A 14000-nucleotide genomic window follows, 5' to 3' on the forward strand; every position below is an offset into this window, starting at 1 on the left:
TAATATATTGTTGCAGTTCTTTCAAATCATCGGAGATTTGTTTCATCGTCCCATAATAAAAAAAGAACTGAAACCGAAACTAACGAAGTTACTGGACTTTATGCACAGTAATTTGGATGCCGTCAAAGAAATATTTGACGAAGAAATGGCTGTAAGACGAAGCTAATCATAATTTAAGTAGATCATAAACTAAAAAAAAAGTTTAAATAGCTAACCAAGCAAACAATAATTAATTACATGGTTTTTTAAATTTTGGTTTATATTAGTCAGGACCCTTGGCGAAGTTTTACATTTATTGTCATTAGTCCGTTAGTGTGTGTGCATATTTTGAAGTTGAAGTCGTTGCGGCCTAACGGACAAGACGTCCGGTGCATTCGGGTTGAACGATGCACCGGTGTTCGAATCTCAGGCGGGTACCAATTTTTCTAATGAAATACGTACTCAACAAATGTTCACGATTGACTTCCACGGTGAAGGAATAATATCGTGTAATAAAAATCAAACCCGCAAAATTATAATTTGGGTAAATACTGGTGGTAGGACCTCATGTGAGTCCGCGCAGGTAGGTACCAACACCCCGCCTGTTTCTGTCGTGAAGCAGTAATGAGTTTCGGTTTGAAGGGTGCAGCAGCTGTTGTAATTATAGTGAGGACCTCTTGTGAGTCCGCACGGGTAGGTACACCACCCTGGCTATTTTTACCGTGAAGCAGTAACGCATTTCGGTTTGAAGGGTGGGGTAGCCATTGTAGCTATACTGAGAAATTAGAACTTATATCTCAAGGTGGGTGGCGCATTTACGTTGTGGTTGTCTATGGGCTCCAGTAACCACTTAACACCAAGTGGGCTTTGAGCTCGTCCACCCATCTAAGCACTAAAAAAATAAAATAAAATAAAGTTAATTGGACGTGTTGAAATCGAAAATGACGTACAAAGATTCAGTTACATATAAACAAACATACATACATATAATCATATTATGTGTATGTATGTACATACCAAGTTAATTAAAGCGTGTTAAAACTACTCTCGGTTTGCCTGAACAAGCTAAATTAGTTTCATGTTTGAAATATTGGGTGTGTACAGAAAATGACGAAAGGTCCGGAAAGACCGATGGTAGACGCGTATCTACCGCCAATCGGTGGTATGCTTTGGTGGATTCACAAATTGCGAAGGAGAATCCAAGCGCCCATGGAAGATTTTATTTTGTTTGAAGATCCGTAAGTTCATTAATGAAAATTTAACAAATAAACCCAAATTTTACAATGCTTTAATTTAGCGAAATTTATGGTAAAAATATCTGGTACATGATTTAAATACAATCTGCCATGCCAGCCATGTTTAATCAAAATCTCTTTTACCGGCTCACGAAAAATGCTAAGAATTCGAAAAGCCAGAAATATTATATATAATGATATTAAAAATGTGAGATGAAATCGGAAAATTAATTTTAATTATGTCTACGATTGGCGAAAATCGAATTGGAAGTAATGATGCTCATCTTAGAAAGTGAATTTTTTTCTAGAATAATCGAAACAGAATTCGCCTTGTACATGAAACAAAAGCACAATGAGATGCTAGGATACTTGAACGTTTTAGAGGATAGACAGTTCAAGCAATGGTGCGCCACTGTGCCGCCTATTTGCAAAACACATTTAGCAAAGAACCTTATATACAGAGATCCACCATTCGTAAGGAATAACTTTAGTCCAGAGGTGAGTCAGATGATATAAGTATGAGTAGTCAGAAATATTTAACATTATCTGTTTAATGATTAAGCCAATGAGATTAACTTTTTCAGTTGGTAATGCTTTTGAGAGAAATAAAATACATGAAGTATTTGGACAAACAAGGGATTCCGCCTGATGGCCTGGAATTGTATGGTCGTAATGAGAAGTTACAGGTACATATAGTACAAGCGACTTCGGTAATTTCCCAGTGAGGTTGTGTTAACTTAACACGTCGCTATTTACGTGTTTACAGTATGATATGAATCGCTTAAACCGTGCGATAGCCTGGTATAACGCTATTAGAGAGGGAAGCCATGAAACAGAGGTGGCGCTTATTGAGAAGGAGATTTCGGCTATTGATGAACTGCTGGGTCGCGGCGTTGAAGAACTCACCTGGAACGATGATTGTAATATTTCATTATCATTCATTCCAAAAATCAATAAAAAAATATATATCGATAGTAATTTGTTTAAAAAATGTAATTAAATCGGATTTGGTGTGCAACTTGAGATAACTTAAAATAAATTTAGTTATAAATGAACTCAATACATTTCGAAACATTTTCTCTACAGTCGCCGATTGGATAGCCGAAGTGTACGCGGCCATCAACACATTGCAAGAGCGTGTACTAACAGCTCAAAACAATGTCAAGCGTGGACTGGCAAACATCGCCGAATGGGGCGACAAGCCGCTGCATAATCGTAAAGTAAATCCCGACAAATTAGAACTTTTGGCCGTGAACGAACGTCATCATAGATTCAGCAAGAGGTATGGACTTTGCGTGGGTAGTAATGTTGCCAAGTTTGAAAGTGGGGTTCCTTTAAATTTTTAAAACAACTAACGTATTATTGTTTCAGACGTAGCCAGATTATAGCAAGTCATGACGAGTTTCAGACTATTTTGAAAGATAATTATAAGCTATTTTTCAATATTCAAGAAGAGGAGGAGGTAATACATTTTGTTACTATGAATTTCATTCAGTCTTGGGCTTGAGTAAAAAAAAGTACACCCTTTTATTCTTTTTTAATTTAAGTCTGAAGATGAAGAAGAAGAATTGGAAGAAGTTGACGAAAGTACAATAGATGAAGATGAGAAAGCAGCTCGAGCTGCCAAACTAGCTGAGATCATGCAGCGGCGAGAGGAAAAAAGACTCGTACGAGAAGAACGGGAGATGGAAAAAGCAGAGGCAGCTAGAATTAAGTTTGAAAGAAGAGAAGCACGCAGGCTCAAAGCTGAGGAAAAAGCAGCTGAAAAAGCAGAGAGACAATCAAGAAGAGATGCAGGTTTGTTTTATTATTTATGAAAGTTGATGGAAATAAGATTGGAAGTATAAAAACAAAATCAAACATCATAATAATATATATGTCATCCATAATACATAATTTTTTGTATTTCAACAAAAGCTTTCTTATTATAAAAATTAATCGGAATATTACAGAAAGTGAATCATAGCTACATAATTTTATGTTAAGGTGAAGAAGTAGAATCTCCTGCAGAGGAAGAGGAAGAAATTGTAGACCCTGAAGAATTGGCAGATATCGAAGCGGAACGCATAGAAATGGAGGAAGAGGCTTTCAGAGCAGAACGATGGCCCGCCTATGTAGAGTACGTTGATTCGTTGGTAAGTAATTTGAACCTGACTTAATTAATAATTATAAAATCAAAGGAGCTGATATCGTTAAGCTATCTCGACCTGTTTAATTATAGGTTTCTAAACAAATAATGAAAGCCATACAATCGAGTCTTGATTTATTCGAAAAACAAACAGATTTGGAGAAAGGTCCCCGAGTTGCGTTTTTGGAAATCATTGCTGAACTCAGAGATCCAGGTAATTTATTCAGTAATTGCTGCTGTATTAGTTTATCTATATCTTAAGTAAATAGTAACTGTCTAAATAATATTACAAATTTAGAAATACCTTCTAATAAAATTTAATTTGTTGAAATTGTTTTTTTTGAGTAACTTTGTGTATTGGTTGTCTAAGTTTGAAATGTTTATGTTGTGGATTTTAATTTTGATTTCGTTAACATTTTGATTACGTTTTAGATATATTTTTCTCACCATCGCTTGATATAGACGACGAGGATGGTTTATATGATACACTCAGAGAAATGATGAAGGACATGTTCCTGCAGGCCACACTCTTTGAGAGAATCGATCCAATCGTTCCATTGGCGACTTATGAAGGTTCAGTGTTATGTGATATATTTCCCGTTATTTGTTTATTGTTTACGTGGCTGAACGATCTCACAGTCCAACCTGTCTAAATTCCCTGGAGTCAAAGACATTACAACTGTCAACTCTCATTGAGACATGAGGTTAAAGTCTCGATTATATTCCATTCGGGCTGTCTCACTCTTCAAATCGGAAAGCGTGACGGTTTTACGTCAGTAATAGGTAGGATGGTGGCAGCTACCTGGTTGGTACAATATCTCCAGTGCCTCATGATTTTTCTGTGCCGTGGGAACTACATATTATAGAATTAATGGCCGATTGAACTTTACAGATGATATAGCCAGAGAGGAGGCCATGATAGATCTCTATCATGAAATATTAAAAAGAGTTGAAAACAGTATTAATGATATCGTTCAGTATGCAACGGTAAGAAAACGCATAAATCAGATATTGAAATTAAAAACATTACCTATTAAAATCTATCTCGTTTGGAAATAAAAAAAATAGATATTAAGTATGTAAAAGTGAGTAAGTGGGCTAATGTTAAACGGAAAGCTTAAGTTACCCAGATGGACGGTATGAATTTTTTTATAGCTATTATATTGTTTCCTCACGTTTTAGAGGTATGAAAAGTACACTCCTCTGTGGATGGAGGACAGGCAAGAAACGCTGGCTGCTTTCATGAAATACGGCCGCGTCATACCGCCGGAGGAATTTGATAAGTACAGATTTGAGAATTGCTGCGATCCCCCCGAGAGTAAACCAAGTTTAGAGCAATACCAGAAAGAGGTGAGATGATTTTTCTCATATTCACATAATAAAAACGTGAGCAATGATTCATTTCCAATCATCTTCTCAGTGGGTCGCGTTTCCGATTCGGTGGTAGATTCTGCGAAGCACTGCTCTTGCTAGGATTCGTGTTAGCAAATTTTCTCAGGATAAGCCCCTGAGCTCACCTACACGTCAAGGCGAAGCTGAAATACCCTCTCAAGGCTATCAGCATAGGTAGGAAAAAAATGTGAAATCAAAATTGAATTTCAGATTGACAAATATAACCTCATGTACGATGAAGTCGCGGCCCTTCCAGGCGACTATCTCTGCAACGGTTGGCTAAAACTTAACTTGAAACGATTGAACCAAGCCATTATGAATATTATATGCAAATGGAGTAATCTCTACAAACAGAATCTCAAAGACCACGTGCAGACTAGGTATTGTACTAGTGTATTCTATACAAATATTTTGAAAGGATTATTAAGGTGTAGGGACAAAGTTTGTTACTTAAACAAAATTGTGCGCAGTCATGACATGCGGCTGCGACTGCAAGCTCCGTTGCTTTTTACTTTTTAAGTTTTAGATGCGAATAAACGCTAGGATTAACCAGTTGTGGTATTTAATTATTATAATTACCTCATTTCCGATAACGCTCTGAACCATTAGTCACTACTGCCAATATAACCGCCAAAAAGATCTAGTCACCAAAGAACTAACTTATCGCACATAGCATCGGACTGAGTTACCTAATTAGTAGATTATTCTTATCATCTTTTGCAGCAGCTTCATTTATTAGTTTAGTCAACAAAATACAGGGTGGTACATCTTTGATTATTGGAAACGGTTCCACCGTTTCCAATAATCAAAGATGCTATTACCAAGCTAATTTTAAGCTAAATTTAAGCATAAGCGCGTGAGATTTCAGTAGCTTTGTTTCACGAACCTTTAAAATAACGCGCGATCCCTGAGATCGTGAAATTATATATAGGTGATTTGATTTGTTCCCAATACATATATCCAGTTCATATACAATAAATCACGATCTACATTATTACCATCTGTCTTTGTTTAACGGAATAGTTGCAATACACCCTGTATACCTATCTATAGTTATGATTATAATACATGCATCTTGTCCAATAATCGACCAAATCGAAGGGGTAATCTCCTTTATAGTTTGGATGATCTCGAGAAATTTATTGACTATGCATCAAAAGAATTATCAGTGGAACTGGGAGATGATGACTATGAAGGTCTTCTGAAGGTGATGCGCGTTCTTAATGAAGTCCGAGCGAAGGTAGATGCGGGCACGGAGCAGATGTTTGACCCTTTAAGGGATATTATTGATGTATTGAAGGAATACGGCGTTGATTTCCCTGAAGAAACATATGAACAGGTGAGGTTTTTAAAGGCCGTTGATGAAAGTAACTTGAAATTGGTGATCATTGTGTCAAAAAAAAAATATATATTTTTATAAACTTTTACATTTTTATTTACGCTACTGGATTGCAGTCAACTGAACTTCATATTTATTCGGTACATACTTTGGTAAGAGTTTTAATGGTAGTTGCATATAAATACAGTTTTTGTGGGTATTACATAACATTTATTTTTTAATTTTTCGTTATTCTGGCGAACAAACGCTCGTCCAAGACATTGCCTTTTTGATATAGCGGATTTAGGGCCAATAGCCGGTTGAGATAATTCCGTAATCAGTTTCAAATTTGCGATCTCTCGCATGTCATGTCGCGTTTTTAGACATGAGCAGATTATTCGCTTTCTATAGCACTTTTATCCAACCACTTTAAAGTAACAATGCTACTAATGTGTTACTGCTGTTGCTCTCGCTTAACTAAAATAGGCATTAACCATTATCCCAGTTGGACGTCTTACCGGAGAGATGGCGTAACTTAGTTAAACTGGCAACAGTAATGAAGAACAACGTAGCACCCTTGCAAGCCGCACAAGCTGCTCTCATCGCGAAGCGAGTAGCCCTTATCAATCTACGGCTAACTATGTACAGGGAGCAGTTTAAATTGAAAGAGGTTCGTAGAGCTTACTGTATACTTGTATATAACGGTAATAATGATATAAAGCGTGAAAAGTCACTTGGTTTAAGCACACTTCACTTAATACGCGACACTTATCTTTGTAATTAAAGGTGCGTTTTATTTGGTGTCAGTATCAGCAGTTCGATGTTTTTAATTGAACTTCAATTAAATTTACTCCATTCAAATAGCTGAAGAAGATTTTTTTGTTATGCATTTTTTTTCCTAATTTTTGTAACTTTACAGGAGAGCCATTTAAGGCTCTCCTGTAAAGTTACAAAAATGTCGCCTAATCCAAATAGACTTTCACCCCTCGATATAGTTTTTGGTCATCTTAACCCACGATGAGTTTGTTAATAAGTCAAGCTATAAAGAAAAATAAATCGAATATATAGAAAGGATCGAGAACAGTAAAGCTGTGCTGTTAGCAAAGCCTTGAGTAGTCACACCCGTCTTAGCGAATCTGGAAAGGCCTTAGGGCTACCAGTATCCTACCATCTTTAAAAAAATCTGTTCGGTCAATTGTTGAATCCTTATGGCTTAGAACTTAGGTGTGCGCATATGTTTATTATAATATAATACTAATCGAGACCCATCTCTTGAACAGTCTTCCTCACCTTTTAAACGGGATTGTATTGTTAAATTTGGTTAACATTGCTAGTATGTGGACGCACGGCGCTCCTATGGCCCACGCATTGTCCACGTGATGTTAAGGCCTACTAGACCCTCTCCTTCAAACTTCGGAATTATCAGATTGAACCCTGTTCTACCGAAGTTCTTGGACAGTGATATTGTGCGAATGCATAGCATTCCTTGCCATTAGTAGAAATAGAGAAAGTTAGGTTCGAAAATAAAGAGCGTAATTAATGTGCGCTAACTGAGGTGAAGTCATGATTGGACTGAAATCCTCTAATTAATAGTCAGATTGTTGTGGATGATATGTGAAGAAATAAAATGTTGCAAAATTGATTTAACATACTCAATTTACAGTTCAATTCATTCAGTCTTTAAAAATTACTTTGTATCGATTGAAAAAAATTCCGATTCATAAATCAGTGCAGTTTCTGTGCGCATTATAGTATGTGAAAGGATTTATTTGACAATGGTTTTCTATTTGAAACAGATGTTCTTAGAGGCTTGTAAGGAACCGTACAGGCAAATCGATAAGGTTCACCAAGAATTGCTGAATTTCGAAGAAATTGTTGACGGCCTTAAGAGATCTTGTACGCTATTTGACATACAACCTCCCGATGAGAAGAACTTGAAACAATGTAGGCGAGAAATTAAGCTTATTAAGGTAAAGGATTTTTCTAAGGATTGCCAAAATTAATATTATTATGTAATAAGTCGCGATCAAATGTCTATACATTTTACTCGTTTTTTTAAGTGAAAACTTCTTTTGCATCTTTGAGATTCGAAAGTCGATGAAACGAAAAAGCGACAGTAAAAAGAGACAGACACATCAATTCATAAGATTAACCATGGGAGAAAATGAGATAGGAAGCATTTTACAGTGTTTCTTATATACGTGGTTGTCTTTGTACTCTGCTTCGTACCTAATATTCGTACTTAATACAATCTAAATAAATTTATGTAAATATACGAATAAAATATAAAATAATTATCAAACTTTGTATCACTATGATGATTACTAAAACTTACAATTATCCTCTTGTCGAAATTTTACATTCGTCTCATTATCTTGAAGCCAAAATTTTTGTAAGTTTTACTTTACGACGTGTGAATTGCACACGTTTTTATATATGTTTTTGTTATATTATTGTTAACAACAACAAGATTCGCTACAATGGCCAATCGTGATTACTTGAGAAAGTAAAAAAAAGTATTTTTAAATGTATTTATTTTGTAATTTTTTGTAGCAACTTTGGGACTACTATTCTCTAGTGATGGGAACAATAGAGTTTTGGAAGAAATCTCCATGGAAGAAGATAGATGCAGATGGAATGGATCAGGAGTGCAAACGTTTCACAAAAGATTTGCGACAATTGGACAAGGAAATGAGGGTTTGGTGAGCGAAATTGTTTTTGTTACCGACTTTCTTAGTGATCGTATCGTATCGTGGCCTAAAGGATAAGACGTCCGGTGCATTAGTATCTAGCGATGCAACGCTGTTCGTATCCTGCAGGCGAGTACCAATTTTTCTAATGAAACACGTACTTCACAAATATTTACGATTTACATGCGCAGTGAAGGAATAACATCGTGTAATGAGAATCAAACCCGCAAAATTATAATTTGCGTTGTACTGCTGGTAGGACCTCTTGGGAGTCCGCACGGGTAGGTACCACCGCCCTGCCTATTTCTGCCGTGAAGCAGTAATGCGTTTCGGTTTGAAGGGTGCGGCAGCCGCTGTAACTATAATGAGATCTTAGAACTTGTATCTCAAGGTAGGTGGCGCATTTACGTTGTAGATGTCTATGGGTTCCAGTAACCACTTAACATCAGGTGGGCTGTGAGCTCGTCCACCCAACTAAGCAATAAAAAACGTGATTCTTTGAATAATCGGATTTAAGCATGTTGGAACAGAGAATTGAAAAACAGTTTAAACATGTGATTTTACTAAATATTTAATTTGATTTATCCTGTCGTGAATAAGGGAACCTTACCTGGTAATTGAGGGGATAATAAAGAATTTGCTGACATCACTACGAGCCGTCACCGATTTACAGAACCCAGCTATAAAAGACAGACATTGGATCGAACTGATGATGGCGACAAAGGTACGATTTATACTAATAAAATGTTCACGTAATATTTGAGTTTGTAAGTAATATTAATTTTTTTTTCTCCTAGAAATCACTTCATTTAAACCTCATGACTCATAACTCACGCCCATTATCACCATCAACTTCATCACTAGAAAGAAATGCTATTTTCGAGGAAGTATTAGAAGATTTTAAATCTATAGAAGAGTGCGCAAAAGGCATAGAAGTAACGACACCAGATGAAGAAATTAAAGAACATAATAATATAGAGTACCTTCAGTTGCAAGACTTTAGACGGCCTAAGTTAATAGAATATAATACTGATAGGACATCATACAGGATGATGAATCGATCTTATTCGATGAAAGAAATACAAGATAATGGTCTCGAATTACGTGCCACACGAAGTTCATCACAACATAAATTAACAGATCATTCATTTATTTTGTCTGAGTTTCTATTGTAGATTTCATACGTACGTAGGTTAAGGTGCTTTGTTATACTACTGTATATATTTTGATTTTTATAAACATAAGATTCATACATTATACAAAGAGGTAAGTCATACTCCTTTATAATTAAAACAAACATTTTAATTTAGAAAACCAATTTCAATTTAAGCGCTTTTTGCTCTTATGAATCACAACACTATGATGTTTTCTAGGTTAAGTTCCACATCGATGATGATACCACGTTAGCTGATCTGTTAGCTCTTAGTCTACATAAATATGAAGAGGAGGTAAAGACGATTGTCGATAAGTCTGTTAAGGAGGCAGCCATGGAAAAAACGCTTAGGTATGATACCTTCCCAATTATTAGTTATTTAAAGAGTTCTATTGAATATAAGGCACAAACGACAATTAAATCGATCATTCAAATAAATAATTATTTTCAGAGAATTGGAGGCAACATGGGCTATCATGGAATTCGATTATACCACGCACGACAGAACTGGTACAAAATTACCGAAAGCTAGCGAAGAATTGGTGGAGACATTAGAAGACAACCAGGTTTCCTTAAATTTTTACAAAATTCAAGTTTACAAATAATATTTACTTTAGTAGTCATGTAGAGTTGGCGACATTTTTAATGATTTAACTTATTTTTCTCTATTTCAGAACCAAGTGCAAAATATGATGTCCTCAAAGTTCATTGGTTTTTACGAAACGGAGGTAACAGCTTGGCAAAAGAAATTAGGAACCGCTGATGCTGTGATCGCCTTATGGTTCGAGGTACAAAGGAAATGGCAGTATTTGGAAAGCATTTTTGTCGGTTCTGATGATATTCGATCTCAGTTACCGGAAGATTCCAAGAGATTTGATGGAATTGATAAGACATTTAAGGTACTATTGATAAGAATAGATAATAATTCATTAAGCCTAATTGAAATCAATTTCATTTCTATTAAATTTTAGGAATTACTAAAAGATATTGGAGTCACTCCAAACGTTGTGCAAGCTACGAATAAGCCCGGACTTCTGGACAAACTTGAAGACCTAATGAAGGCTCTGAATCTTTGCGAAAAGGCACTTAACGATTACTTGGAAACAAAACGATTGGCTTATCCAAGATTTTATTTTGTGTCTTCTGCAGATTTGTTGGGTACAACGATTCGTACTTAAATTATTACATTGAGAAGTAATGCAATTTGACTATTTTTATATTTTTCTTGACAGATATTTTATCAAACGGGAACAATCCACCTGCGGTATGCCGCCACCTCACCAAGTTGTATGACAATTTAGCTAAACTGGTGTTTCCGAAACCGGGTAGTAAACAAGCGTACGAGATGATATCCAAAGAGAACGAAGAACATGTGCCGTTTAAAGCGCCATGCTGTGATTGTTCTGGAAAGGTGTGGACAAACTCTTCTTTTAAATTCATTTAAGTCTGCTAAAATGGTGCTTAAAACCAAACTTATTATAACAAAAAATTTAGGCTTAATGAGTATGAAAGGGTCCATTTTGAGAGTAAGAATGTAAGAAATGAAAGAATATAAGTAATTGGTGATTGCAGGTGGAGCTTTGGTTAAACCGAGTAACAGATTGCATGCGTTATACTTTGCGCGATATTTTCGAGCATTGTGTGAAATCGTATGAGGATAAATCACGAGACGAGTGGGTGTTCGACTGGCCGGCCCAGCCAGCGCTGGTTGGCACACAGATCTGGTGGACCACGGAGACGAACCAGGCGTTTGCAAAATTGGAAGAAGGTTAGATAGACTTCCTTGAATATTTTCAAATGAGTTTCAGAAGTTTCAAATGAGTTCCGTTGTTCTGTGTCATTGAAATTTATAGAACTGAAATATCATGATGTGAACGTTGTTGATGATGATGATGATGAATATTGATGTGAACGGAATCAATATAACCAATACTTTATTACAGGTTATGAAAACGCACTTAAAGATTATCAAAAAAAACAGATCGCCCAACTGAACGCATTAATTGTTCTGCTTCTTAGCGATCTGACAGTGGGAGATCGTCAGAAAATCATGACTATTTGTACCATAGACGTGCATTCACGAGACGTTGTAGCTAAACTCATAGTTGCCAAGGTGGAAACTTCAAATGCATTCCAATGGCAAAGTCAGTTAAGGTTGAATATTTTTAACATACGTGCCTTATCTCAAATTATATACCCGTAAAAGTTTGACTAGCACTATTTAAAACTTTGTTGTGCATGTTTTAGGCATCGTTGGGACAGCAACTTGAATAATTGTTTCGCTAATATTTGCGATGCTCAATTTCTATACGACTACGAATACTTAGGGAACACACCTAGATTAGTTATCACACCTCTAACTGATAGATGTTACATTACTTTGACACAGGTATGAACGAGTTTTATCTCAATATAATATATACATTTAAGTATATGCAAAATTTGTCACTAAATCTTTCATAAAATTATGAAATACCAGAGTTTTAACTCACTTCAACTTTCAGAGTCTACATTTGATAATGGGCGGTGCACCAGCCGGTCCAGCCGGTACTGGTAAAACTGAAACCACCAAAGATTTGGGCAGAGCTCTAGGAATTATGGTATACGTGTTCAATTGTTCAGAGCAAATGGATTATAAATCTTGTGGAAATATTTACAAAGGTATTCATACGCAATTCTTGTCTTGAGCACAACAACTGAAATTAAGAATGGTCGCAAAAGGGCTCAATGTTTTAGGAAGTTCAATTTTTGTGAAATGACAATCTGATTTAGTGGCCCCACGTCTGTCAAATTTTAATTGTTAGATCTTGTGTAAAACAAAATACATTAGTCATCGAGTACTTACTGAGAAGAAAATGTTGTATATTCTTATTAGTATACTAGCTGTACCCGTCCGCTTCGCCGGGCATTTAAAATGAACATTATTATTTCTCACCCCCACAAAGATTCTCATCATTAACGCCCCCGCAACTGGTGTAGGAAGTCCAACACTCATATAAATATTAGCCTATCCATTAAGTACACGTATTTTCTACATGGATACCAAGTTCCAAGTCAATCAGATACACGGTTCAGTAGTTATAACGGAACATCCGTAAAAATCCCTGTAGATTTATATATTAGTATAATATAATATAATATAATAGGTTGGGGAAAAAGTTTCTTCGCATTTTTTAAGAAAATTCATAACAGTTTTTAATATAGTTTATTTACATTTAACTAAAGTATGTAGGTACCATTTTGTTCGATAACTTTTTGCCATCTTGTAGTTAGGGACATGATCCCATTGCTATAGAAATTTTGGGGCTTCTGATCAAAATACCGCGACAATTGATTTTGGCAGTCCTCTCGTGATGTTAACCTGACACTGCCTAAAAAATTCTGGAGAGACTGAAACAGTTAGAAACCTGAAGGTTCAAGGTCAGGACGGCGGATGCATTAACACCACCAAGCCAAGCTTTCTTAATTTTTGCTGAGTGGCTAAAGATGTGTGAGGTCTAGCGTTATCATGATGCAAAACCACACCCCTTCTGTTCATTTTTTTTTTTATTGCCCTTGTAGGCAGACGAGCATACGGCCCACCTGATGGTGAGTGATTACTGTTGCCCATGGACTTCAGCAATGGGTCAACAAGGGTCCGGGTTAATTCCGGTCACCTCTGGTAACCATTCAACACTAGTGTGCGTGCGGAAATTTCGTTCGCCCATTTAAGCAATTTAAAAAAATATTCTATTATTTAATTTATTTGGTAGAAAACTTCAATATATGTATATTATGGTCTTCTTTAAGGCTTGGCGCAAACTGGTGCTTGGGGATGTTTCGATGAGTTCAATAGAATATCGGTGGAAGTTTTGTCAGTAGTGTCAGTCCAAGTGAAGAGTGTACTAGATGCAATTAAAGCCAAGAAGAAAAAGTTTGACTTTATGGGAGAGTACATAACGCTCATATCCACTGTGGGAATGTTTATTACTATGAATCCAGGGTATGCGGGAAGAACGGAACTGCCAGAGAATTTGAAGGCTCTGTTTAGGTAAGGTAGTAAGAAATTATTCTGGCCTGGCGACCGTAGAGCTTGGTTCACTTGGGTTTTTCTCTAATTCATCAT

At 36.2% G+C, this 14000-nt stretch overlaps 1 protein-coding gene across 7 annotated transcripts in view; it reads left to right on the forward strand.

Annotated features, from left to right (window-relative positions):
* LOC114244854 (dynein beta chain, ciliary) overlaps positions 1–14000 on the forward strand; it is a 40596-nt gene that overhangs the window by 6001 nt on the left and 20595 nt on the right. For 6 of the 7 annotated variants that reach the window (XR_016325386.1, XR_016325387.1, XR_016325385.1 and 3 more), the window contains exons 12-41: positions 17–151; positions 1084–1217; positions 1523–1712; positions 1799–1900; positions 1981–2134; positions 2301–2496; positions 2586–2676; positions 2762–3011; positions 3201–3349; positions 3436–3556; positions 3775–3915; positions 4235–4329; positions 4525–4692; positions 4945–5114; positions 5854–6073; positions 6190–6225; positions 6558–6722; positions 7849–8022; positions 8606–8754; positions 9343–9466; positions 10116–10246; positions 10347–10461; positions 10570–10794; positions 10867–11053; positions 11128–11306; positions 11468–11663; positions 11839–12049; positions 12143–12284; positions 12400–12556; positions 13685–13925. Coding sequence is in view for 4 of the 7 variants with exons in the window: in XM_028176779.2 (XP_028032580.2) it covers positions 17–151; positions 1084–1217; positions 1523–1712; positions 1799–1900; positions 1981–2134; positions 2301–2496; positions 2586–2676; positions 2762–3011; positions 3201–3349; positions 3436–3556; positions 3775–3915; positions 4235–4329; positions 4525–4692; positions 4945–5114; positions 5854–6073; positions 6190–6225; positions 6558–6722; positions 7849–8022; positions 8606–8754; positions 9343–9466; positions 10116–10246; positions 10347–10461; positions 10570–10794; positions 10867–11053; positions 11128–11306; positions 11468–11663; positions 11839–12049; positions 12143–12284; positions 12400–12556; positions 13685–13925 (4748 nt within the window). In the remaining 3 variants the exon portion in view is untranslated. The remainder of the gene's footprint in view (positions 1–16; positions 152–1083; positions 1218–1522; positions 1713–1798; positions 1901–1980; positions 2135–2300; positions 2497–2585; positions 2677–2761; positions 3012–3200; positions 3350–3435; positions 3557–3774; positions 3916–4234; positions 4330–4524; positions 4693–4944; positions 5115–5853; positions 6074–6189; positions 6226–6557; positions 6723–7848; positions 8023–8605; positions 8755–9342; positions 9467–10115; positions 10247–10346; positions 10462–10569; positions 10795–10866; positions 11054–11127; positions 11307–11467; positions 11664–11838; positions 12050–12142; positions 12285–12399; positions 12557–13684; positions 13926–14000) is intronic. The other variant, XM_028176778.2, reaches the window with a different exon arrangement.

The sequence above is a fragment of the Bombyx mandarina genome, chromosome 25 (genome assembly GCF_030267445.1).
Source record: "Bombyx mandarina strain Sakado chromosome 25, ASM3026744v2".
NCBI lineage: Eukaryota > Metazoa > Arthropoda > Insecta > Lepidoptera > Bombycidae > Bombyx > Bombyx mandarina.